Below are 25,559 nucleotides of genomic sequence, written 5' to 3'. Positions count from 1 at the left end.
AAATGAGGCTTTAACGGATTTGTGCGGCTTCAGGCCTATTATAGTATGAATTAATGACTTCAGCTGAACAAATATCAAATAGGCTGAAACCTGCTTTTCAGTGTTTTAAGTGGAAAAAAGTAAACTCCAAATTTGCAGCCTTTATCAGATATGGAATGATTTTAGGGTGAACACTTACATCTAATTACTAGTATTTAGAGGCTGAAATGAAGCATGGGCCCAGCTCTGGCAACCCTATTCGGGAGCTATTATACATTAGAGAAAGGATGATAAAAGACTGCCTCTGCACTTATTTTACATTAAAAACTTCTATTAGTTATGAAGATTCAGTCTGAGATGGATGGGCTAGAACACATTCAGATATTTTCATTCTATATAACAGACACAACTCTGTAAAGGTTCAGTGTTTACATTACAGATCGGGTTTCTTGTGAATATGGGAATTGGTGTAGCTAAGTTAACAGAGTAAGTTCTCTTTTAAAATTTGCAGTATATAGAATGCTCATTTGTTAGAGCCTGGCCTGGGACATCAAATGTACAAGTCTGCTTTCGTACCCTGTTCCACTGGGTACAGACAGACAAGCAGGTTTGTGCATGGTCAATAATTGTGTCACATCTTTGTTTCTAAAGCTCATGTGGGAGCTTTAAATTTTTTTTAATTCCAGGTAAATATGTTCTATATATAGCTAAACATCAGTCTGTAGGTCAGAAATGAAATTATGCCAAACACTATAAATCAGAGCTACTGTATTATGATTATATTTAACAGAAAACAAGCTACCTTGCAGTAAGAAATGCAGGCCCAGGACTGCCAGATGATGATAACCTTTCTCTGTCTGAAGTTAGGAAGAGAATGTCTTTGTCTTTATAATAAAATTAATTTAAACTTGGATCTCCAAATCTGAAAAGTTTAAATTAATTTTGAGCTCATAATCGCAAGCCTACATTGACATTAGTCCATGGAAATCTTATAGATTCCACAAGCACACTGGTTTAATTGTTACTTAACACAGTTTTTTTAAGAGTAATAACTTCTGAATTTTAGTCTATAAAGCTTTGTATATTTAAATACTCCTGTAACATGTTTTAGTCCTAAATTGACAAGACCTCTTCTGAGTTTTCTTTTGTGTGCAAACATTGTGAACTGATTTATTGTGGACTTCATCAGCTATTGCTTCTTATAAATGTATGATGTTTTAATGTACACTATAACAGCCTTTTCCCTCTTTTTGAACTAGGGTCCCCGTCCTGCCTTGTTTGTTCCTGAAGTTTCATTTGAATTGCTGGTAAAAAGGCAAATCAAACGTTTAGAAGAGCCTAGCTTGCGCTGTGTGGAGCTGGTTCATGAAGAAATGCAGAGGATTATCCAGCATTGTAGCAATTACAGTACACAGGTAAAAAAGTATGCTTAAGAATGCTACAGGGATTTTTAATTATTATTTTATTTATTTTTTAAATAAATTTGAACTTACTGAAAGCTGAACTAAAGAAATCTGGCTGCTGTTTGTCAGATTCTACTTGGTAATTTCACTTAACTTACTTTCCTCAAAACTTCTGGAAGTCTCATCAGCAAATTTTTGCTTTGTTTTAGGAATTATTGAGGTTTCCTAAATTACATGATGCCATAGTTGAAGTAGTGACCTGTCTTCTGCGTAGAAGACTTCCAGTCACAAATGAAATGGTAATTTTCCATTTGCTATAATTTTGCTGGAAAACATTTGTGTGCTTTCTGTAGTCTGTCTTAATGCTTTTGTTTGCTGTGTAATGTGGGGAACCCAAAATATTAAAGGAGTCTTAACACCTATTCTTTAAATAGCTAGTTATTTAATATCTACAATACTTAAAGCTTCTAATATCTATAGTATTAGAAGATAGATACTTAAACAAAGGAGTTGGGAAGAACAGTCTTCAGCTTGTTGTTCCCTATGTTTCAATTTCCAAAGAAGGTTTTACTAACAACTTGTATTTAAAACCTGCTAGCCTCCTGCTATAGGTATATTTCCCTCCCCCTGTAACTGAAACTATGCATTTCCTATAGAGTTAGGGATGCAATGAAGAAAATTAAATTACAGTCCTCACTCTGTGTGTTCCAGAAATATTACCTTATGTAAAATGTTGATTTCATTTGAAATGCCCTTCAGCTGATGGGAACCAAAAATTCAGCTTGCTAGCTTTGTGTAAAAATGTTTTAATGTGAAAGACCGATTTCTGCTTTGGGCAACTTATTGAGGGGAGAGCAAAGTGTTTGAGTCATTGAGTCTGGACATGTCTGTATGTCTGCTGTGAAAAGTAAACAAAAATTGATCTGTATGCTCACCATCCCAGATGTCTTCACTGATGAAGCCATCTTTCCCTAGTTCAAATGGGGCCAGTGGCTTGTGACTAAAGGTTGATTATATAGCTTACGTCATGTGGAAGACACATCAAATTGCTGAGTTTTGTTCATTCCTTGCTGGAGGCTGGTTAGTTTGATAAAGCTAAAAAGTTAAACTGATATAATATCCAAGAGAACTGAAATTTTGAATGCATCACAATAAATGAGTTGCCTTCTTGCCTCCAGAGGTCTTCTGGATCAGATATTAAATGTCTTCGTGGCAGTAAAAACAGAGCCTTTTACTATGGATAGTTATATTATGCTTTCTAGCTTTGTCAGTTCATTGTTCTTCACTAGCATTACGTTTACTCACTGAATTCAAAACTGTGAATGGCATTGCGTTGCAGGTACATAATTTGGTTGCCATTGAGTTAGCCTATATCAATACGAAACATCCAGACTTTGCTGATGCCTGTGGGTTAATGAATAACAACATAGAGGTAAGAAAATACATCCTCTTAAAAGTGAACTCCATATGCGTAGCTAAAATTTGGATACGTTGAAAGGTTTTCCACGATTATGGATCACATCTTTGTTATATCTGTCTTGTCTTTTGATTACTTCAAGTGAGAGCCTAAATAATTGGTAAAAGAACGAATTTGTCACTTTTTTTCTTTAAAGCATTGTTCTGCATTCTGAAGTATAAAACCATGATATATTACAAATATGGTGTATACTTTTATCTTGTAATCAGTCTATTTGTTAGATTAAAACTCACATATTATGTTCAGGACCAGTGGCAGATATTTCACTGAAAACAATTCTACCTATTTCTCTCTGGAAAATAAGATGAGCACCTAAGTGAGAACTGGCTATTATATGAAATTTTTGGAGGAGAAACTTTAGGTAGTTGTGGAATACTGTTTAATGTTTACTTTACAGCATGTTGTCTCTGGCAGAACATATTAATAGCTATGATGTTTCTCTCATTCACAAAATGATAATATGATTTGTTTTTCCTCTGTTTAGCTTCTAATTTCTGCTTTTTTCTGGTACTGTTCTTAAAGCTCTGTATTGCCATGCCTCAATCTCCCCAAATATGTTTTCTGTATCATTCTCCCATTAGCCTTTTACAATTTCAGTAGCCTTCTTTTCAAGCCCAGCTTTGATTTACTAATCTCTATTGCTGTCATCATCCTGTGGAGGCAGTTGTTCCAGAACTGTGCTGCTCGGTCTGTCTTAATCTGTCTGGCCAGGAGCTTGGTAATATTGTTGTGTTCCTTTGCTTATCCAGCATGTTTTTTCATAGTAGCACACTTCTCAAAATGCTTATGTTCTCATTTCTGCTCTTTAATTCTATCCTCTTACTTTCTTTATATAAAAATTTTGTATTGATTGGTTATGTGATTGAATTTGCCTTGGTAGGCTGTTTGGGAACAATGTCTGCTCAAGCTGCTGTTAGGAGTGCAAAAATTAGGACTTTGTGAAGCTGAACATATGAGATTATTCTATTATCATGTGTTACATAAATTTGTTCTTTCCCAACGTCTTCCTGAACAGGACACTGGAATTTCTGAAGAAACAAAGCATGTAGAACATTTTAGTCTTAGTGAATGATCAGTTTTTAATTTCAAGAAAAGAATCCCATCTTTGTTTATCCTGATTGCTTCAAATTCTGTTTTGTTACATAGTGAATGCCGCCTCCTCCTTCTGCTTTTCGGGCTAATCATAGTTAACCTGGCAGTATATGGAATCAAATCCTGACAGATTACTTCGTAAATGTAATGTTATATGGGAGCTGTAGGGAATTTACCCTCAGCCAAACTGTGTAGCTTTTATCTTGGCTTTTAAAGGCTCTAGTATGATCCTGGAGAGTGTTGCAAAAAATTTTGCAGAAGGTTTTATATTGCAAATTTACTTTTGACTGGGTAATCCTTCAGAGTAGGTTTATCCAAGTAATTGAGGTTTTCATGGCATCATAGTATGGCTACGTGACACTGGATGAGATGAGATTAATAGTTCTGGCTCTAAAATACCAGTTGTCCGTAAAATACGAATGTTGCATGGATGCTGATACAGAATAATATGTAACTGAGGTCTTGCTGGCTTGTTTTTAAAGGAACAAAGACGTAACAGGTTAGCCCGGGAATTGCCTTCTGCTGTGCCACGAGACAAGGTGAGTGAATGTTGATTTATATTTATTTATTCATTTTAAGTTTAATGCATTCTTCTTTGATCTGATCTAAATACTGGGAGCTGTGCTGCCCTAGTAACTGTCTTGGGAGCTTCCAGGTATTGACTTTTTCCTTTCAATTTCATAAGATAAAAGTGGAATGTTATTTTTCTTCTTCTAAAGGTGCAGGTTTGGCAGGTTTTAAATCAGGAATTTTTGAAGACTTCACTATAAAGTTATTTTAATCTTATACTAATTATTTGGATGTCATCTCAGGTGAGGCTTGAAATGCTTGCAGGTGTTAAAGATGGAGTTAGAACTTAAGTTACTCTTAAGACTGCAGTTTAGTGCAGACTTGCTTTATTTGGGAGAAGATGGAGCTGAAATTTCTAAATCCTGTTGTGTATTTTATCTCTTGAGCTTGGTTTGATTTACATGGTTTTGGGGATTAGTTCAGTGACAAGTAAGTACATGGGTGGAAGATTTAACTGTAATAAAAATGTTGCCTCCTTGTGGAAAGGAACAGTTGGACAATCTGTTGAAATTTTAGACAGTTATGTATTTGATATTCTGTGAAGTATGTAGAATCCAAATCTACAAAATATAAGCTCATCACAGGTTGTAACAGGAGTTATTACAGCTGGTATAAATCAGTTCATTAAGTTTGTAAGCTTAAAAAGTGAGACAAAGTGCCAGAATGAATCTGATATTATTGCCTTTAATTGGTAGAGGCTACTTGATGGTGAACTGGGAATGTAAGGTAGCTATCCAGAGATTGCTTTCTGTGCTGTTTGATCTTTCCTTTTACTGACTTCTGCAGGAAGTTCACATCATCAGCCTAGGGAGTTGAAATGAAACTGAAGGGCAGATAAGCCAAAAGTCTTTTAACTGTCTTTGAAATGCTTTTTTTTCCTGTTCATTTTACTATGTTGCTTGCAAATCCAAAATCTTTTTTTTATGAATTTTTAAAGATGCTAGTAGGCAAAAGTGCATGTAATTGCTAGGTAGATCTGGTGGTCTTCAGTTGATTTTTTTTTTTTTTTTTTTTTCCCTCTGCATTTTTACCTTCTTTAGTCTACTAAAGCTCCAGGTGCGTTGACACCTGCCTCCCAGGAGACTGTTACTGCTGCTTCTGCAGAGGCTGATGGCAAGGTCTGTCTTGATTGTTGTTGTTTTTTTTTCCCTATAAGCACGGCATGCACATTTATGTTGTGGTGCACCTTAGATACTATGGAAAACAGTTTGTATTTAGTGCTTTGTCACTGACACAGCATGTTCTGTGTCCTGTGGATTGTATGCCCTATAAGGTATAGACTACCTGGCATTATTCACCTTAATATGCACAGTGGCAGGTAAAGATCTGTGTACCCTTTAGTGGCAAAGTCACTACTTTGTGTTTGAACTCTTGGTTGCAATATATTATCGTGCAAGTGTGCAGAGGCATAATTTGCCTCAAATCGTAGTCAGTAGGTTTTCTGGTGAAACAGTATTGTAAGAAGATTTTCAGCATGGTGGTTAAACTGCATGTTTTTAATGTGTTGACAGTTAAAGAAGGAGAACAGAAGATAAACTAGAAATGTGAGTTTCCTGCTTCCTGCAGGGAATCCTTACAGGCTTTGTTCAAACTGAACCTCCCTTCTGTCGTCTTGCATAATCTCTGGTTTACTGCAATTTTTAATGAATTTTTTTGATGTGCACAGTTCAGCTGAGTTTTCTCCTTATATGTAACCCATTGTACTCTATTTGCTATGTTTTGTTTCTTGCTCTTTTAGACCCAAGATCAGTTTATAGTGGTCGTTTAATTATAAGCACAATAGATAAGTTTGGCTTCTTTCTCCCTATTCCTGAAACAAGATTAAGTTGTAGTAGCAGTTCAGAGCCTTCAATGACCAGCAGTGAGTTTACACTGTTTCTTTTTAAACAGCAAGAGGTTTTAAAGTCCAGTAATAAATAGAATGGATACTAGATTTATTGAGAGGTACAAAGTAAAAATTGCTGATGCCCCACATCAAAATAAACAGTCTCTTCTACTAATATGGCACATGTTGAATACCACTTATTAATATTTCTTTTGTCCTGTGATTCCTAATGTGGAAGAGTCGGGTGTTACATCCCCTTCTCAGGAGAACAGTTGAATTATTCTTTCCCTGGAATGGAAAATTGCACTTTCCAGAAACTCTGCTTTTTTTCTTCACTTCAGAGGATGGAGATTTTTGTTTTCTCCTGATTTGGTACAAAAAAAAGTCATCTTTAATTTGAAGGTTGGCAGCACAAATGTATTTGTAGCTTTGGTACCTGAAAATATAAACGTGCATATTTTTTAGCTGTTATTTCAATAGAAACCAAAGTTTCTTATAATAAAATACCAAAGAATTTAAGTGCATTCAAGTCTTCCAAGAGCTGTGGTGTTCTTTAAAATATGCTTGCAGAATGCTCCTAATTGTATAGGTTGCTTTGCTCCAAGAACATATGATAAAAGTGGCAAGAGCCAAATGATTTAGGAACACCATTCTGTGTTTCAGAAGTGATCTAGACCCTTAAAAAAACAGGGCAGCTTGTCTCTCTGAGGAATTTCATACCATTATTAGGAAGAATGAGTTTAAAAAGCTTTCATTTTACTGGTACTTTGTCTGCTCTTATTTATATATACAAATTCCTTTACTGGATTAGTTTATATTATTTTGGAAATAGGATAAGCAGAGGCCAAAAAAAAGACTGGTGCTGTAATAGAATAATAACATTTGAACTCCACTAGCCTTACATGATTTTGATGGGATTTGTTTTGTGAAATGTCAAGTTCGTTCTTGAGAATTGGAACAAAAAAAAGTCTGTAAGCTTACGCTGTTTAATGGATTGAAGGTGTCCCTCTAAGCCGTTTCCCAAAGGGAGAACAAAGGTAGGGAATGTGAAGAATAGAATGAAGAGAGAGAACGTACGTATGAAAATCTGATTTTTAGTGAGTCTTGCTTACATGTAGCTCAGCAGTGGTAGATTTGATCAGAGACTGTTTGCAGTGCCTGAGTTCTAACTCTCCAATGTCTCTTCGTTGTGCTGTTTGTGCAGGCTGCCCCTGGAGTGGGAGATGCGTCCCAAGAGCCTGGAACAGGTAACTGGAGAGGAATGCTGAAACCCTCAAAAGCAGAAGAGGTGTCAGCAGAGGAAAAATCCAAATCAGCTGCAGCCCTACCTGCTAGTCCTCAAAAAGGACATGCTGTAAACCTATTAGATGTGGTGAGTCATGAAAGACAGATACCTCTTCTTTGGAGTTTAGGCTGAGGAAAGAAAATTTGTGAATTCCAGATCTTGTGACTTCCTTACTAATATTTGATATCTCTGTAAATAACTAGCATTATAGGAACAAGGAGCTCTAGCCCCTCTCCTCTTTTTGCCTCCTGCTGCCCAGTCCTTCCTTTTTTTTCCTCCAGTTTCAGCCCATGACTTGGATAACTGGCTTCCTTTCACAAATCCCTACGCAAGTGAACTCCTTGTCTAGATTGCTCTTTCTACACTAGTAAATCTCAGCTCATGCCTCAACTCAAATGCCTGCTTGTTTGTGCTGAAGTTGGCATTTTTGATGCTAAAGAAAATGAATCAATAAAAACAAAAGCCAATTAAAAATAGATGATTTTTTTAAAACTCTTTGGAGACCTTATTTCCTTTAGTAACTGTTAAAAAGAACTTGTGATAGTGCCCTCTAACCTCTCAGTTTCAAAGCTCTGGATTTTGACATGTTCTTGTCTCTAATTTGATTTCTGAAGAACAGAGATCTGTTGCAAGACAGGTTACATCAATTGAATTATTAGGCTAAAAGAGAGATTATTTCAGTGTCTACAGTATGAGTTTTATTTACCTATATAAATGAGTTAGAATTGCTAAATTGGGTTTTTATTCTTTACATAGCCTGTACCTGTTGCACGCAAGCTTTCTGCCCGTGAACAACGAGATTGTGAAGTGATTGAACGGCTTATTAAATCTTACTTCCTTATTGTCAGAAAGAACATTCAGGACAGGTAATATAAAACTTCCTAGACCATACAAATGCTGTGATATCTCAAGGGTCGTGTATATAATCTTTGGTTTGTATCATTCTTTTACTTTTTTTAAGCAGAGAGAAAATGTTTCTTGGTTTTTTTTTTTTGTTTTTTTGTTTTAGAAGGAGCAGTAGTAGTAAGACTTAACCCTTCACAGAATTGAAGAAAGCTGGAAAAGCATGTTTTTCCTCCAATAGTTTGAGTTTTGTATTATATTGAAGTAAAAGCTTGAATTAGTTAATTAGGGCATGTCTGCTTTCCTGAAGGATACCATAATTCAGATGGATGATTTAGGGCAAATAACTGGAATAAACTCTAGGTGCACTCAAAGAGCTTAGCTTTGCCACCCTATTCTTTGAAATGAGGAAGTTGAACAGGGATTCCTGTAGCTAAATTTCCAGTTCTTAGCTATAAGGATGGAAGTAGCAATATAAAAATGGTGTTTCTGCTGTACGCAACTATGGAAAATGCCTTTAAAGTTCTACTTTAAAAATTGTCATACTTTTTTTTTTTTTTTTTTTTGCCATGAAGAACGGCACAAAACTTTGTTTCCCTTAGTTAATGTTTTTCCACAAAGACTTACTTTTTTATGTAAGGAATATTTGGGGGAATAGGGGAATCTGAAAACCAAAAAAGCTGATCTAGAATTAGGGCTGTGTGAGCATGTGAGAAGAGTGGTGTGGTCCCTGCTTAATGAGTCAGTACTGATTATGTCAGCTCAGGCCACTCTAGTGGCAAAATACTGCTGTTGAGAATTAAGCCAAGGTGGCTTAAACTAATGCATTTTGTTTTTCAGTTGGGAAAGACTGTCAGTGTTTCCATGATCAGTTACTGCCCCTCTGTTCATGTAATAACCTGAGGTGCAGTAATTTGATTTTTGATCCTGTGTTTATATCCTCCAGACTTTGATACTGTGATAGGATAATACTTCGAGTTTGTCAATACTCATATATTTTCCCCACGCTTTTTCAGAAGAGAAGTGCTACACATATCCCAGATCTCATATGAAAATCAAGTTCAGATTGATTCAGAACTTGGAATTTTTTTCAGAAATTTTAGTGGCACAGAAATCAGAACTAAACCAGTTCTTTGGGGTATTTTAGCCTGACAAAAAATGATGATCTGCAGATTCTGTGCTCTTTTTCTGATGGATTGTTCTTGATCCTCATTGATTCTTGCCTGCTTCTGTTATAGACAAATATATTTTGCACATTTAAAGTTATTTGCAGTTTTAAGCTGCCCTCATTTTACGCTCTTTGATGTGGGTTTGGACAGTGATCCTGTTTTCAGTTCATCTGCTCAGTAAGACTGGATAAATCAATTTTATTTGCCACTCTCCCTTCTCACTTACCCATGAAAAGAGATTCTAGACTGAAATATTTAGCTTTTTTGTATGCCTAGCACAGTGGAGATGCAGGCTGTGGCCTCAAGTGAGAAAATGATTTATTCTTTGTGTGTTTTGTACACTATATATATTCACTTCCTTTACAATGCAACCATCCCACTTGCAAGAAATTCAACAGTAAATAGCTTGATTTACTTGAGATAGAAAGTTGTAATTCATAGTAGTGGTAGATTTCTGGTAGTCTGAATCTGTTTTTATGTAGCTGCATGGTTGTACCGTACATTTTTTCAATGTAGAGCAGACCTGCTTTTTAGTTGTTTTTGAAGAAACAATCTTTATGTGCTTGCAGTGTGCCAAAGGCAGTGATGCATTTTCTGGTGAACCATGTGAAAGACACTCTGCAGAGTGAGCTGGTAGGACAGCTGTATAAATCCTTGTTGTTGGATGACCTTCTGACTGAATCTGAGGACATGGCACAGCGCAGAAAAGAGGCAGCTGACATGCTAAAGGTATTAAAAAATCAAGAGCTCATAGGACCAGTTAATTAAATTGAAACCATGATATAAATGTTGGATTTTGGCAGATTTGCATTCCTTTTTTCTATGCTGTGTGTGCGGTGTTTTTTTTTTTTTTATGCTTGTATGTTATTTCTCTATACTGGAGGAAATAGAAACAATATGTGAACAGAAAGTATTATGCAGATTGAGCACTATGCATTTGTGTGAGGAAGAGGAGGGTTAACTGTACTTTGGGAGTAAAAGTGAAGCTCTAAGCTGGTATTCTTTTCACTGACATGTTTGGTTTTAATCATTAGCTCTTACTTAGCTTCTGCAGTTCTCTTTTGGGAGATTCAGATTAGTGTTTTAACTGCAATATAAGAGCCAACTGGCCTGTAGCTGGTGTTTCTGGTCAATACCATAGTCCGAATATTGGGAATTTTGGGACTCAGTTGTCCAGACTGCTGTATGCATCTATATAGTTATGTGGTGTGTCAGAACCTGCTACAGCTGCAGGAGAAGTATGCTTTTTGGATTGAACTGCATAGAAAAGAATGCCTCTGAAAGGCCAGTTCAGCTCACTGAAGAAGTAATTATAGATACAGAATGTTAAAACAAACATATATGTCATTAGAAACACTGAGTATGTAAAAATTGCTGAAAATGAGGAGTTGAGCTCTTTTTGCTTCTAACCAGAAGTTCTGTTTTCAATTAATTTCTAATTCTTATTTCTCTAGAGAAATGATTTGGTGACAGGTATGCTACAGTTTTACCACCACCTTTTGCTTTGTAGTATTTTTAACTTGCATAATCTTCTGCAGATGGAAGATTTCAGAATTGTTTATCAGTGTTGTTGCAGGTTGTAACCACTCATTTCACAATGAAAAAGATTAGCTTTGCTTTAAATTTTAACATTGTGCATCCTAGAGTGCTGTTCTTATTTCTTGAGAAATCTCTTTGGAAAGGTCAAATAACCTTTTCTGTCTTACTGTGTGCAGGCCCTGCAGCGAGCCAGTCAGATCATTGCAGAGATTCGTGAGACACATCTTTGGTGAAGACTGTACCAGTCACGCTATTTATATGGATTGGAGGATACATTGACTTGAAAATTGCTAGGCATGGTATACGGAGTAGAACTTTTATTTATGAACTCTTATCTGTGTACTGCAACTGTGTAAATCTGCTCATGTAAAGACAGTTGGTTTGATTTGCAAACAGAAAAATAGGCTGTATTTTGCAAAATAAGTCGTATTTAATCCACATAATAAATGGCTCTAAATGTTTCCTTACCAGCTTTCTGGTGCAAATTAAAGCAGACCAAGTCTACTGTCTCATTGACAGTCTCATTTGAACTTGGGGAAAAAACATTAAAGTTCCAGTGCCTGACTTGCTAAACAGGTTGCCTGTGGTTAAGATGGACAGTGTAGTCTTGTGGCATAGTTTAAGCTGCTTTTACAATAGAAGTTTAAATACTGTGAAGAGGAGAGCACCATGTATTTTCTTTCCTGGATATATTGCATGCACTATGGCAGATGGAGATCTCAATTTTATAGCACAGTAGAGATGTCTACCGTATTACTGTGTATGTGTGTCCCCATTTTTTTCAGAATGTTAAAACTGTGGACAGAACTTGAACTTCATTTAATGGGGTTTCAGTTAAGATAAAATAGCCTGGAGCTTGCAGAGAAGTAACAGCCTACTAAAAAGTGGGTGCAAAGTTATTAACGTGCACTGGAGCTTGTGTATAAATGTTGGGGAAGACAATCAGGTGCAAGAATACCTTCCCCTCCCTCTCTCCCGGGACCAAGCGCCTGGACCATCCACAAGTAAATTTGTTCTGGCAGAACTGAAAAATAAAAATGAATTTCACAACCGTTATGGGATAGTAAGTGTTTCTTTTAAAAACAGATTAAGTTGGCCTGGCAGAAGGGGATCCCCATAACTTTTTTCAGATTTTGGAATGTATGACAGTATGAAAGAGTCTGTGGGGCTGGAATTTTTACCAGTGATTACAGTTACTTTTGAGGAAACTTCACAGTGCTGTCTGCTTTTCTTTCTTTTTTGAAGACAATCCATTTTGTTTAGAATTAGGAAATGTTAGGTTGGAAATTAAGTTGATGAATTCATTATTTTCTTATGATTTTAATTCATGCAGGTAAATATTGATCACACTGACCTTTAAAGGGTGAACATTTAAATTTTTATGAATAAAAATTTATTCAAATTCCAGCACACTTGCATGTACTTTTCGAACAAATTTACTTTTTTGTATGAAGTAAAAATGTTTGTTACGGTGTTGCTGATGTTTTATCTTTAACACAACTTGCATGAAAAATAAGTCACTGCTGTTAACATCCATGGCTTGCTCTTAGTAAATCAGGCCAGTATAGTGAGGTTTTTATTCCCACATTCAATTCCTTCCCCATTTCATCAATTAACAGAAATGAAATGCCTTTTCTAAGCTGCTAAAGACTGAAAATTTAAAAGCTGTTAAGACCCCAGTTTCCATGACCATCTGTTAAAAATCTGTTTTTTGTATTGGTAATCTTCAGTTTGGCACCAGTATATGCACCGGGAGTTGTCTGACAGATGCAATTTTTGGTTGGTTTATGCATTATTTGAAGTAACTTATGCAAGACAGAAATGCATTCTGTATTTTTTAAACAGTCTAAAAATTCATGGGGTATGAATCATATATAATGACTATAACGAAAGTAATTTTAAGTTCTCGTATCTTGTCCAGATATATTACCTTCTCAGATTTAGGAAATGTGACTGTAACAAAGTCAGAAGTGCAAGCCAGTTTCCAAATCAATTTTGATCAACAGTGAAAGTTTTTAGTACTTTGTCAAAAACGTTAAATTTCTAGTTGGAATCCACCTAACATCTTTCCCGCACTTTTGACATCTAAGAAATGTTTTTAACAAGGCAGACTTTCAGTAAGTGGAACTGCTACCTAAGTTTTTAACTCCCAAATGTCAGTAAACAGTATTGTCAAGAAATGTGCTGACTTGTAAAGTTACAAAATGCTTCTTCATAAAGCAAATGAGTTCCATTTATTTAAGAAAATCTTGCAAGTGATAACCTGCTGTGTAATGTCATGTGAAATTTCCAAAGTGTTAATGTTTTTTGAAATGATACTTTTTGTTTCACCAAAATTTTAAAATTGATAATTTATAAGTGCCAAGAAATGAATTTGTCATCCTCAATGCAAATCTTTAAAAATCCATGCTGTAACAATCCTTTTATTAAATAAACATATAATATGCAAAATTAATTATCCCAGAAATACAGTTTTGAAATGACTTGTAGTTCAGGTGGCAGGAATATACGCTCTTACAAGTTTATAGAATGATTAACTATATTTTTACAGTCTTACATTTGCCCTTGCCCTCCTGTGATTCTATACAGTTAGTTCTTATATGGTAGCGTAAGTAATAGTGCAGACAGGCTGCTGGTGGCTGTTAATGGTTTTTAAACAATGTGTTGTCTGGAATTGGACTGAAATACTTAAAATGCTACTGTCGCTGCCATCATTAGAAGAAATGATGAGGAAACTATGGAAAAAAGCATAATGACGACAGCAACTGAATAACTTCCGTTAATTAGCTTGCTTGCTTACAAATCTCTTCTAGTCCACCTTGATTAATTTAAACCTGTATTTTTGTCATCAGTGAGCAACATTCAGCTAACTTGAAGAAAAAACTTGGTATCCAGTGAAACATACAACCATGGGGGAGAATAACCTCAGTAGCCAAAAGTTTAGACTAGTAAATGTTTGATGTTACCTGAAGTATGTGTGATACACCTGTAAATAAAAGGTAGTAGTGAGTGCTTGAACATAGCTTGTCAATAAATTACTTGGGTTTTTTAGTAGTCCATTTCAAATTTCACTTTCACAGTGCAATAGATGAGTTTTGGAAGTGTCTGTGCTCCGAGATTGTATTCTCAAACAGATTTCTAAAGCAGACATAACAAAAATAAGTAAAACTTGCCTTTGCTGTATATTTTGTAGAGGACTGGCTTTGAGAGATGCTAGATTGGATATATTGCAAGTCCAAGTTCCTGCTTTATGGAATACAGCAAGGGAAACAACCTGCCTGTCTGCTGTGACTCTGCTGGTAGCTTGGATTGAATTCTCTTGAGTAATTTTTTTTTCTCACTGTTCTCAGTCTAGGTATGAGAGCAGACTGCTAGTGTTTTCAGTAGATACTGAAGTTCTCAAATGCATATGCTTTTGTAACTTCTAGCTGGTCAAACTCTTTGCTTTGAGGGCAGAAAGAGTCAGGTGATTAATACTTCAAAGTGTAAGAGCAAGGCAGAGAAGGCCAACTGAATATGGTTTTATGCCAAAGTAGCTACACTTTTTAAACTAGTGAAGGCGTTTTTATGCTCAGATAGCTTCCTTGTAGTTTACTTGCTGCCTGCCCATTTACCCTTCACCTCTTCATTGTGATAGTTTTATGAAGTTAAGCACTGCTTGAAAGCAGCTACTACTACTGCTAGCTACCACAACAATAGTGTTCATATTCAAGTCCTCTAGTTTTCAGTTTCTCAAGACAATGTACAAATGTTAAAAAAAAAAAAAAAACCACAACAACAAACAAAACAAAACAAAAAAACCAACCACTCTGGCCTAAAATAATTATTCCACACCACACATTTGTAGCCACATTAAATACTGAAATAGTAATATTAATTTGTTTGTTTACATTTGAATGGGTTATGTCTTTCAGTGATCATCACTTGACCATAGCTGTTTTGGGGATATATGAGGAATAAGACTAGCCTAAGAAAGAATACTAGAGTTTCAGTCATCTTTGATTCTGGCCTAACTGTTCTATCATTCAGGCATAACACCCTGTAGAGACAGCCAATAGCCTGGCCATGAAAAATAGTGGTTGTGTTCAGCTTTTTCCTTGGAAAGAGTCAGGACTTCCTAAGGTTTGGATTGCTAAGGGTTGGTCAGAAGGAAGCACAGAGTAAATTTCTTGGAGCTGAATCTTATTAAAAACCTTGTATACAAAGAACTTAATTCCCTTTTTTATTTTGTGTGTATTTGTAAAAAATAAATAAAATCCTTTTAATACTTTATTGAAATGGGTAGTAATGCTTTAACAAAACTGAAATTTCTTGTGGATGTTTTGCGGGTATATGCTGGTCTGCATCATTTGCAGATGAAAAAGGCAGGAGAGACCAGACATGAGAAATAAATAAGACTTCTACTCATAGGCGTGTACTTCCCACAACCAGAAAGTAACTGTCAAATCTGATTTGTTGTTTTTCTCTAGAGGTTAACATGGTTGTGTGCTAATATACTTTGTTCTTGCTTGGCATGTTTCAGTATTGCTTCTACCATTTAAGGAGCAGGAGGACTAAAATATTTGAAGTGGATGAGCTTCTGGGAAAACAGATTTCTTGAATTAGATTAACTTCCACCCTTCTCCCATTAAGGTTGTGATTTTTCTCTGTAAACTTCCTCTAGGATAACTGATTGTTGATGCAGCACCTTAAGGCAAAATAACAAGTAACACAAACTGGTCTTGAGACCTGAGAAGATATGTAGGGCTTTTTTTTTTTTTTTAAGGTAAGAATGACATGAGTACTTTACATATAAAAAATAAATAAAAACAGGGAATAAGATAGAGATATCTCACTATCCTTACTGTCAAGCAGGTAAGTCTAGAGACTGAAATTAATACTATTAGCTCCATGTAGTGAGCTACTGAAAGTATTGTCATATTATAGTTTAATAATCTGAAGAAACTGATACATAAGAAGCTGCTATAATTTATTACCCTTGAAATCTTCAAGGACAGTGCAGATAAAGCCAATGTCAAGATATCCTAAGTAAAAAGACAAAACCCAATAAACTCCAAAAGAAACTCCCTCCAAATTTAGAATATCTAGATTCTTGAAAGTTGCTAATTTTTCCATTTTTTTCATAGTTGGGTTGATTTTTAAACCAGCTGAAATATGGTGACTAATTCTAACATCAGGAAATTAGGGCCTCTCCCACTGCAGTTGCTGTGGCTGTGGAATTTTACTGTCTTTGAGTTTCACAGATTAGGAAATTCTTGTTGGCCTATGAAGAGTGAGGATTACCTTAAACCTTAAAAACAACACTGCAGCTGAGGCCCAAAGCAATTCTCTCATAAATCAGATTGAGTGTTTCACACCTGTTTGCACTGGGGCAGGGAGGCACCCACAAAAAAAACATTCTGAGCCAGCTCAGCCACCACTACATTATTGTATTATTACTGTAGCAGTCATTTAACAAGCTCTGTTATAAGTAATTTGAGCATGGGCTTGTACTCTAAACAAGTTTTGGTAACCACACGGAGGGGATTTTTTGTTGTTCAGGTGACCTGGCTATAAGGACCTTGGCACCCTCTCTTGTCTAAGCAACCCAACCCCAGCTTAAGATTTATCATGGGAAGAGAGCAGCTTGAATCTGGCAGTGTACTATACTCCATGCTCACTTGATTTCCAGGAGCGTAAGCAGCTCTACAGGCTAGTTAGTTAGTAATGAAGGGTGTTTCAGAGCAATAAAACAAAGCAACAGTGCCTTTAACTGTAGACATTATTATTCTACCAGCTCTTGAAGTACCATGCATGCTCCCTTTACCAGAAAAATCAGGACATGGATAGACCATAAACACTAGGCATATTTTTCTCTGTTCTTTCCTGACCCAATACTGATTCTATATGTTGGGGCTGACTTTTTAGTTGCAAAAACACTGTAGCTCCCATCATGTACTTTCTGGTCCAGATAGATACCCTTCCATTGCTGTTCACCCACAACATACATACCTACTCCCAGGCATTGAAAAATCATAAAAGCTTTCATGTACGTGGTTCAAATCTTTGGGTGTAACACTATCTTGCAACTTACTGTAGAGCCCACAGAGTCAATGCCAGGATACACCTTTCTTAAATAACTTTAGATAGTACAGATGCATCCATACAATTCACAGGACTGAAGAAGCAGAATGAATGCCACCCACACTGTAAATCACAGTAAGCACCCAGAAGGCATAAAAGGAATTCATCAAGCTGATTTAAGCTTCGAAAGTCTCAGCAGCCTTGATGTGAATTTACACTCACATTTTTCTCTTACATTTCAAAAAGTGGTCTTGCTTTGTACTACTGTGCTAAGGCTGGAAAGCTTTTATGCAGTGTCCCATACATAACCAATAAGAAACTCACATATTAGGGCTTAACCAGTCTAATCCTCTATTGTGACTCTTTCAGAGCTTGCTTTAAGCCAAACCTGTTCAGAAGATGATGTTGATTGTAGGGTATTTGCCCTTACTCACTTATGCAGGTTTCTCTGTTAGGATGAAGTCAAAGTGGACAGCAACATATATCCTCTGTAAGAAATACTAGTTTCTAGTACGCTTTTGCTCAGTGTGCTGTGGATTATGCACTAGTGTCAGGTCACTTTTTTTCTTCTCTTGAAACAAAGTTTTTGAGGGGAAGAAAGTCTCCATCTTTGACTTTGAAATTAATCTTTTTGTTTTCTTGTGCATATCCTCTTATGAATGGTGCTTTGAATAACACAGAGCATCTAGAGTCTCTTCGGTGGCTTAACTTCTATGCAAGATAAAAAGATCCAGGAGTGGCACAAGACAATATTCCAATTCCACAGTTTAGCTGTGCCTGTTCCCAAGGCAATTCCAGCTGCTCCTTTTTGGTGTTTTAAATAGTTCTGTACCTTACTATTTCCTAGTGGACAGAACAAAACTGTCACTCAAGTCTGGCTACTCTTTGCAGGTAACAGCTGACATTCATAGCCACTGGATTAACTTTAAATGTTGTCAATGAAAAAAAAAAAAAGCCCCACTGTTAAAATAATAATTCTAATGGAGTTCAAAAATCCAAATGCAGATGCAACTGCCATAATGTAGATTGTGCAGCTTTTCATGATGTTTGCAGTTTGAGGGCTACATGAATGAAGTGTGATCTATCCTGAAGGAATCTGAGGTGCTGCAGATGGAAGAATCTGGTAAGAATTTCTTTTTATTACTTGCTAAATACTGAATCAGAAAGTAAGTCTGATAATTTACTCGCTGTCACAATTAAAACATAAGTAAGTCATACATCTTCGGAATCTTAGCTGCCTTTATTTGAACCCCTTCAGTCTATTTTGGTTCTTGCATTTTGAGAAAAGCTACCCTATGGTATTAGGCAGTTTTTGTGAACTGCACAGTAATACACCGTATAGAAACATCTGCAAGTACATCTTCAGGCAACAGAGCTGAAATGATAACCTCATTTTAAGGAGATCTCCTGTTGTCACAACTGCAGCCATTTTATAACATAGTAATTTTTCTTTCCAATCCTAAGCAATGATACTCCATTCTTGAGAATATGCTGTCCAACAACAAGAACAGTCTCAGGATTAGTTTCTCGAATCCCATTTATTGAAACTCCACCATCTGTAATTTTCTGGTACCTTAAAAAAACAAAAACACAATAGTAACTACAAGAGGAAACTATTTATTGCTGCAAAGTATCCAAAGTTCAGTTAAGAGTTATTTCAGTAGTTTTTTGGTTGGATCCAAATTCAGTGGACATAAAAAGTGACTGGAATCAACCTTAGCCTCTGCCACTCCCATTTTTTCTGAGAGGCAGAGAATATAAGGAAACGTATGCTATTACTAGCTGTACTTTCATCAACCGTAGATTTTACAGCTAAGGTACAAGAGACTACCATATCCTACCCTTCCACTTCAAAATGGAATGAGACCTACCGTGCCCCCCCCCCCCTTTTCTTTAACACTGGTACATAGATTGCTAACAAGTTACTAATTGATTTGGCTGTTCTGTTTTTTTGTTTAACTTCTCACAACACACCACTACAGCCCATGTAAGTGAAGTACTAGTAAAAAGCACAAGTGATAACATACCCACTAGGTCCATTTGGAATGGCATTTGCTTTGCGACACAAGTCGAGCACGTTCATTCCAGGTTCAAGCATCAGTTCAGCAAAAGGAGCTTGTCTAAAAAGCTCCTGTAACTCTTGGTCAGACATAGCTTCTAATGCCTCCACACTGCTGTAATAAAGGGCTTTAGTACACCTGTGAAAACAAAAAGTATGATCACTCAAAATACAGTTCTAGTCTCATCTTCACACAAAATGCAGTTCAGCTAGTCAGATGAAACAAAGGATTTCCCTCCCCAACTTCTTTGGAGGGTCCAGGCAGTGCCAAGGGTACTTAAGAAGAGTTACACATATCCCCCAGTGAACATTTTATTATATGCAGATTTTACTCATTAATATATTTTCCTTTGGGCCTATGCAATTATTACATTTTTCTCTTGTAACAGCTAAACACCAATCAACCCCATGAAAACACTCCCAGAAAAGCTATGGATAATTACCATCAAACAAATTTGAAAGAAAACTGCTCGACAAATCAAACTTCACCTCTTAGCAGATTCCAGCCCCTCTCTACCATGAACAAGCTTAGTTACTTCTGCAGCAAGTCGTTTCTGAGGGCCCCATTTTTCAGGTTCTTTAGCATGCATTTCCATGATGTGGTCAATCTCCTCAAGAGGAAGGAAGGTGAAGAGTTTCAGGTATCTACAAGCAGGGAAGAAATTATTTTGTCTATATAGCTGTCATACCTATCTATGCAGCCATATACCTTAGATTTAACTGTCATTCAAACTTCATTAACTACACTAAAATGATTCTTAATCACTTCATGAAATCTGTACTACAAGTATTCTACCCTTTCAAACAACTCTCTACTCCTGCCTGTGTACTTCAGCTTAACATAATAACTTGTGTTTTATTTAGTATTCCCTTGAGCATAATGTCTTTGAAAATAATGTAGAAGTGCCAAATGCTTTCATGAAGCCACTTATATTGCAATCAAGAGCTTGCTTTTCTCATGAAGTGTTTACTTTACAGGTCTGATTGCTACTGTGTGTCTATTAATGGGGTTCTATATTATATAGGTCTATGTTATATAGGTCTAGTATTTATACAATATGCTAAAGCAGAGTACCACTGCCAGTCTGCAGTGATTATGGTACAGAAGCATGCTACATAATGACAAATGAGTATCTCAACAGGAAGATTATTCAGGATAACCAAGAATTTAGATGTGCACATTATAAGCATACTCTTTACAAAGCCCATTTTAATAGGCTTGCAATAGCGCATTGTCATTAATGCAGTTTATTAAAAAAGGTACCTTTACTATTACAAAGTCTGAAAGCATGAAATATTTTAATGTTAAGTACCCACATACCTCTCTGCTGAAAGGTGCTATGGGTGCAGAATTTAAGTTTAAAATATTGGGAGTAAACCTTTGAGAGAGGTAATTGAGTCATGAAAGAGGTCACAGTGGGAAAGGCAAGTTGTGTTTGAGGATTATGAATACTGAAATTTGACATTGATATTAAACAGATTTTTAAAGAAAACATTAACATAATACTTCAAATAAAGCTATTAGCTGTTTATTTTCAGCCATGTCACTAGCATTCCAACATGGAGATTTGCCATCAATGAAGGTAACGCATCAAATGGTATTTCTGATATTTTTGCTATCCTTTTGTGTTTTCATGATACGATTTCAGTATTTTTAGATTGGTCAGTGAGAATACAAGTGTTTCGTGTGGCTGACTTGGATTCAGAGACAGCAAAATGAATCCAAAGCATTTTTGGAACTGCCCTACCCTGAGAAATGGCTATTTAGGATTTTGTCTTTATATGTTTTACAACGTGTCCTAAAAACTAAACATGGTCCGGCTACAGCTGGACATCCTTCAAGTTTTGCCGCACTTCAGTCTCGTGATATTTGTTTTGCAAATCAATCCACTTGCTATTATAATAGTGAGCAGCAGATAAGAATGTGAAAAAAGTCTTTGCTTCCACGTTCTAAGATTAGGAATATGTACAGATCACTTCAATAAAGCCCTCAAACATCAAGTATAGTCAAAATGATGCAAATCATTCCTATCTGCAATTTTCAAAAAGGCCCACTAAAATTTCTGCAAGATGCTTTAAAAGAACTTACACAGCCCTAAGGTTTTACTGTGTTAGCACTTTTGGTCATTTACATAACAAGCACTCCCATCATCTAAAATTTTTTTTGATACTTGTGTGACTTATGTTTTTATCTGAGTAAAGAAAAAAATAGAAATAGGTGGTATGTTTGTCCAGAGTTGGGAAAAATTACTTAAGAGGTTTTCATATGTAAATACTACAGTTACACTACTAAACTATAGCCCATGGTGCTGATTAATACTACCTTTGAAGAGGTGCCGGTAATTACTGATTCGACCAGCTATGTGAATTTTGTTGGTTCTGTTTTGCTCTTTTGCCTTGGTTGTTTGACTTTCAACAATGACTTAAAACTGACTCCTGAAAAGCTCTACCCTGAAAATATATTTACACTGTCTGCCACGAGCTTAAAATGGTATCATTTTTTCCCTTTAGAATTGTGCTGCTACTATAGTGTACCTGTCTCCTAGGTATGTTTTTATCTAGATGCTTAAAAACAATCATAAGCATGATCATCTTAGCTTTTTCCTACCAAGACACTATTTTAAATTGATTACGAATATATTCACTATTTCATGAGACTCTTCTCGTGTAATAGTGTAGTATGTAATGCGAAGCAGTTCTAGATGCTGAACTCTGTGTGTTTATTTACCACTAGTTAAGAAGCTTCTTGCACTTAGAATGTGGTATGTCTGGTTACCTCATACTACATGAAAACTTTTAGTAGTTAGTATCTATTAAAACTGCAGTTGCTTTTTACTTAGATATTTCATTCAATACCATGATGTTATAGTACTGAAAGTGATATACATCATAAAAGATGAATTTCAGTCACCCAGCTGGCAGACTAGAATTTGTTATGCTTTACTCATACCTGAACACTAATTTATGATGCATAAATCAGCATGGAAAGAGGTTCTACTATCCTGTATATTTATGAACCAGTCATGCTTGTTTATTTAACAAGAATGTTAAATATAATTATCATTAACATTTACTTCTGCATGGTGCTGTTGGAAATGATACTAATTACATGACCTCATATTGCACGTATTTGCATGGAACAGTTACACGGAACAGTTAGGAGCAGGTTTTATAAACAATGACAGAAAGCAAGATGAAGAGCAACTATTTACCTTTCAACTATGTTATCTTGTTGTCTGACAAAAAACTGATATAGCTCAAATGGAGAGGTCTTATCTCTGTTCAGCCAAACTGCATTACCAGCAGTCTTTCCCAGCTTATCTCCAGTGGTACTGGTAATAAGAGGTACAGTAATTCCAAACACATGTTCTCCTGTCACCCTGAGAAGAATCATACGTTAAAGAGAAAAAAAAAAATCAGGTCTTGGTAAGCTTAAATAAAACTTAAGCATTCTGTAAGATTCTTCTATCCTTTACACAAAGCAGTGAAATAATACCATAAAAAAACTCGAATTGGCGCGGATTAGCTCCGGGGGGTGCCACGGCTGCCAGGCCCCCAGCAACGGCCGCCGCGCCGCACGACGACCGCTCCCCTGCGGAGGGGCTGCCCCGCAGCTCCCCCCCGTGCCGCGGGCCCGGCCGCCCGCACCTGGTGACGAGCTCGTAGCCGGACATGATGTTGCCCATCTGGTCGGCACCGCCCAGCTGGACGCGGCAGCCGTGGTGGCGGTGCAGGTGGAGGAAGTCGTAGGCCTGCAGCGCCGGGTAGAGGAACTCGGCGAGGCTCATGCCCTCGGCGCTGCGCAGCCGCGCCTGGCAGCCCTGCCGGCTCAGCAGCGTGCCCATGCGCAGCCGCCCGCCGGCGCCGCACGCGAAGTCGAGCAGCGGCTGCCGGCCCAGCCAGCCGGCGTTGTCCAGCAGTGCAGCCTGGCCCAGCGGCCCGCCGCCCGCCCAGAAGAGCTGCCGGTGGTTGTCGAAGAGGCGCCGGAGGCCTGCGCGCAGCCCCCGCGCGTGCGCCCGCACCCGCTCGGCCGCCAGCGGCTCCCGCGCCTTGGCGCGGCCGCTCGGGTCGCCCAGCCGCGCTGTGGCCCCGCCCACCACGGCAATGACGTTGTGGCCGGCGCGCTGGAAGTGCAGCAGCGCCATGACGGCCAGCAGGTGGCCCACGTGCAGCGAGTCGGCCGTGGGGTCGAAGCCGCAGTAGGCCGTCAGCGGCGGCCGGCCCGGCGCCAGCAGGCCCGGCAGCTGCTCCTCCGCGCTCTGCGCCGGGAACACCTCCTGGAAAAGGCCGCGTTCGCACTGCGCCGCCAGCAGTCCCTTGGTGCCCCCGGCCCGCTGCGCCTGCTGGTGGACGCGCCGCAAGCCGCCCCACGGCCCCGCCGCCCGGCCGCAGCGCCACCGCAGCCTGGGCGCCGCCATCTTGGCTGAGGGGGCGTCGCGCGCGGGGGACGCTGGGATAGCGGCGGGCGAGCTCGGGGGGCGGGGCCGCGCGGGGGCGGGGCGGGAGCGCCGCGGGGAGCCGTTAGGTGGCGGTGGCGGAGCCGTTACGGGCGCGCGGGGCGGGGTGGTGGGGGCAGCATGGCAGAGCGGCTCTCGGCAGCGCTGCCGTGGCGCGGTGGCGGCGGGTCTCCGTGGTCGGGGAGCGGCGGGAGGGCAGTGTCGTGGCCCACCCGGCTTCAGCCGCGCCCTGAGGGAGGCGAGCGCGATGCCGCCCAGCCTGGGCAAGGCCGCCTCGGGAGTTGGTTTGACTGCCGCGGCTGGCGGCCTCGCCCTGCCCGGCCGGAGCGGGAGGCTGTCAGCTCCGGGCGGGCGGCGGGGAGCCTCGATGGAGCCCTGCTCGGGGCCCTTCTGCCTTCTTCAGCCCTCCTCTGAGTCAGTGGATTTCATTTGCCTTAAAGCACGAGGGTTAAAGTTCCAAAATGCAACTTTGCCGAAGATGCCTTGTGTCATTAGGAAACGAAATTGTAAAGAACCTTGTGCTATAGAAGAGTTTTGAGTGGGTGTGCCTCTGTGTGGTGGGGTTTGGGGGTTTTTTTTGGTGTGTTTTTTTTTTTTTGTTTGGTTGTTTATAGTGATGCACTAAAGTCACTGGAACATTGACCGAAGATGCTATGATTACCAGTTTAAAAGAATGTTTGGGAAGACTTCAATAGTCTGTGGTAAAAATGTTGCCGGTTTACATACTGGATGATTCTTACCTTTCAGGAAATTAAAGCAACTGCAGATAGAAATACAACATGTTGGTTCCTCCTTCAGTTATTTCTAAACTGTCAACCCAAAATACTAGGTTTTTGAAATACTTTCAGCCAAAAAAACTCTTGCATTGGAAACTGAACCTTCAGCTTTCAGTAATTTGTGAGGCAGAACTGATACCAGATAATTAAATTTAAATTAGTAAAATTACAACTCTACACCCCCAGCACTCTGCAAATCTGAGCCTGCTTAAAAAAGTGCTATCTTTGGCATGAATTAACAGGAAATTGGATGCAGTATCTTTTTATGTATTTTACTTGCTTGTTAACTTCCTTGTTTTTTCCTGTTTTATTGTTTGTTGAAATAAGTCACTTCTGCCTGCCAGTATGGTGTTATGAAGAAAAGGGTTTCTGCGGGTCACATGTTATATCAAGGAACTGCTAAACCAAAAAAAACAGTGGTCCTGTTTTTCTAGCATTGTCTAGACCTGTTTACTCTTTTTTTGACTGACTTCTGGGTTTAGTTTAACAAAACAACGTGTCTAATTTGATGAGTGTAATACAGGCATACCTTGTTTGATTGTGCTTTGCAGATACTGCGTTTTTTACAAATTGAAGGTTTGTGGCAACCCTGTGTCGAGCAAGTCTATCAGCACCATTTTTCCAACAGCATGTGCTCACTTCGTGTCTCTGTGTCGCATTTTGGTAATTCTCGCAATATTTCAAACTTTTTCTTTATTATTATATCTGTTATGGTGATCTGTGATCAGTGATCTTTGATGTTACTATTGTAATTGTTTTGGGGTGCCACAAACTGCACCCATGTAAGGTGATGAACTTAATCAATAAATGTTGTGTGTGTTGACTGCTCCACTGACCAGCTGTTCCCCCATCTCTCTCCCTCTCCTCGGGCCTCCCTATTCCCTGAGACACAACAATATTGAAATTAGAGCAATTAATAGCCCTACAATGGCCTCTAAGCATTCAAGTGAAAGGAAGAGTTGCACATCTCTCACTTTAAATCGACAGCTAGAAATGATGAAGCTTGGTGAAGGCACGTCGAA

General features: G+C 38.4%; 2 protein-coding genes across 6 annotated transcripts in view; one reads left to right on the top strand and one right to left on the bottom strand.

The window, feature by feature from the left end:
* Positions 1-15,460, top strand: part of DNM1L (dynamin 1 like) — a 38,738-nt gene extending 23,278 nt beyond the window's left edge. For 3 of the 5 annotated variants that reach the window (XM_026084481.1, XM_026084480.1, XM_026084485.1), the window contains 9 exons: positions 1,239-1,394; positions 1,592-1,681; positions 2,722-2,814; positions 4,434-4,490; positions 5,562-5,639; positions 7,551-7,718; positions 8,388-8,497; positions 10,213-10,372; positions 11,359-15,460. In XM_026084481.1, the coding sequence (XP_025940266.1) occupies positions 1,239-1,394; positions 1,592-1,681; positions 2,722-2,814; positions 4,434-4,490; positions 5,562-5,639; positions 7,551-7,718; positions 8,388-8,497; positions 10,213-10,372; positions 11,359-11,415 (969 nt within the window). In that variant the 3' untranslated portion in view covers positions 11,416-15,460. The remainder of the gene's footprint in view (positions 1-1,238; positions 1,395-1,591; positions 1,682-2,721; positions 2,815-4,433; positions 4,491-5,561; positions 5,640-7,550; positions 7,719-8,387; positions 8,498-10,212; positions 10,373-11,358) is intronic. The other 2 variants (XM_026084482.1, XM_026084484.1) reach the window with 2 other exon arrangements.
* On the bottom strand, positions 12,487-23,722 carry YARS2 (tyrosyl-tRNA synthetase 2). The gene is made up of 5 exons (XM_026084486.1): positions 22,953-23,722; positions 22,517-22,684; positions 19,794-19,949; positions 19,273-19,443; positions 12,487-18,818 (listed from the first exon to the last, which is right to left on the bottom strand). The coding sequence occupies exons 1-5, from the start codon at positions 23,720-23,722 to the stop codon at positions 18,659-18,661; spliced, it is 1,425 nt and encodes a 474-aa protein (XP_025940271.1). The 3' UTR covers positions 12,487-18,658.
* Positions 23,723-25,559: the final 1,837 nt, after the last annotated feature.

Source organism: Apteryx rowi, unplaced genomic scaffold (assembly GCF_003343035.1).
Source record: "Apteryx rowi isolate R43461 unplaced genomic scaffold, aptRow1 scaffold_642, whole genome shotgun sequence".
NCBI lineage: Eukaryota > Metazoa > Chordata > Aves > Apterygiformes > Apterygidae > Apteryx > Apteryx rowi.
The sequence above is the reverse complement of the archived record's forward strand: the minus strand, read 5'-3'. Positions and strand labels throughout refer to the sequence as shown.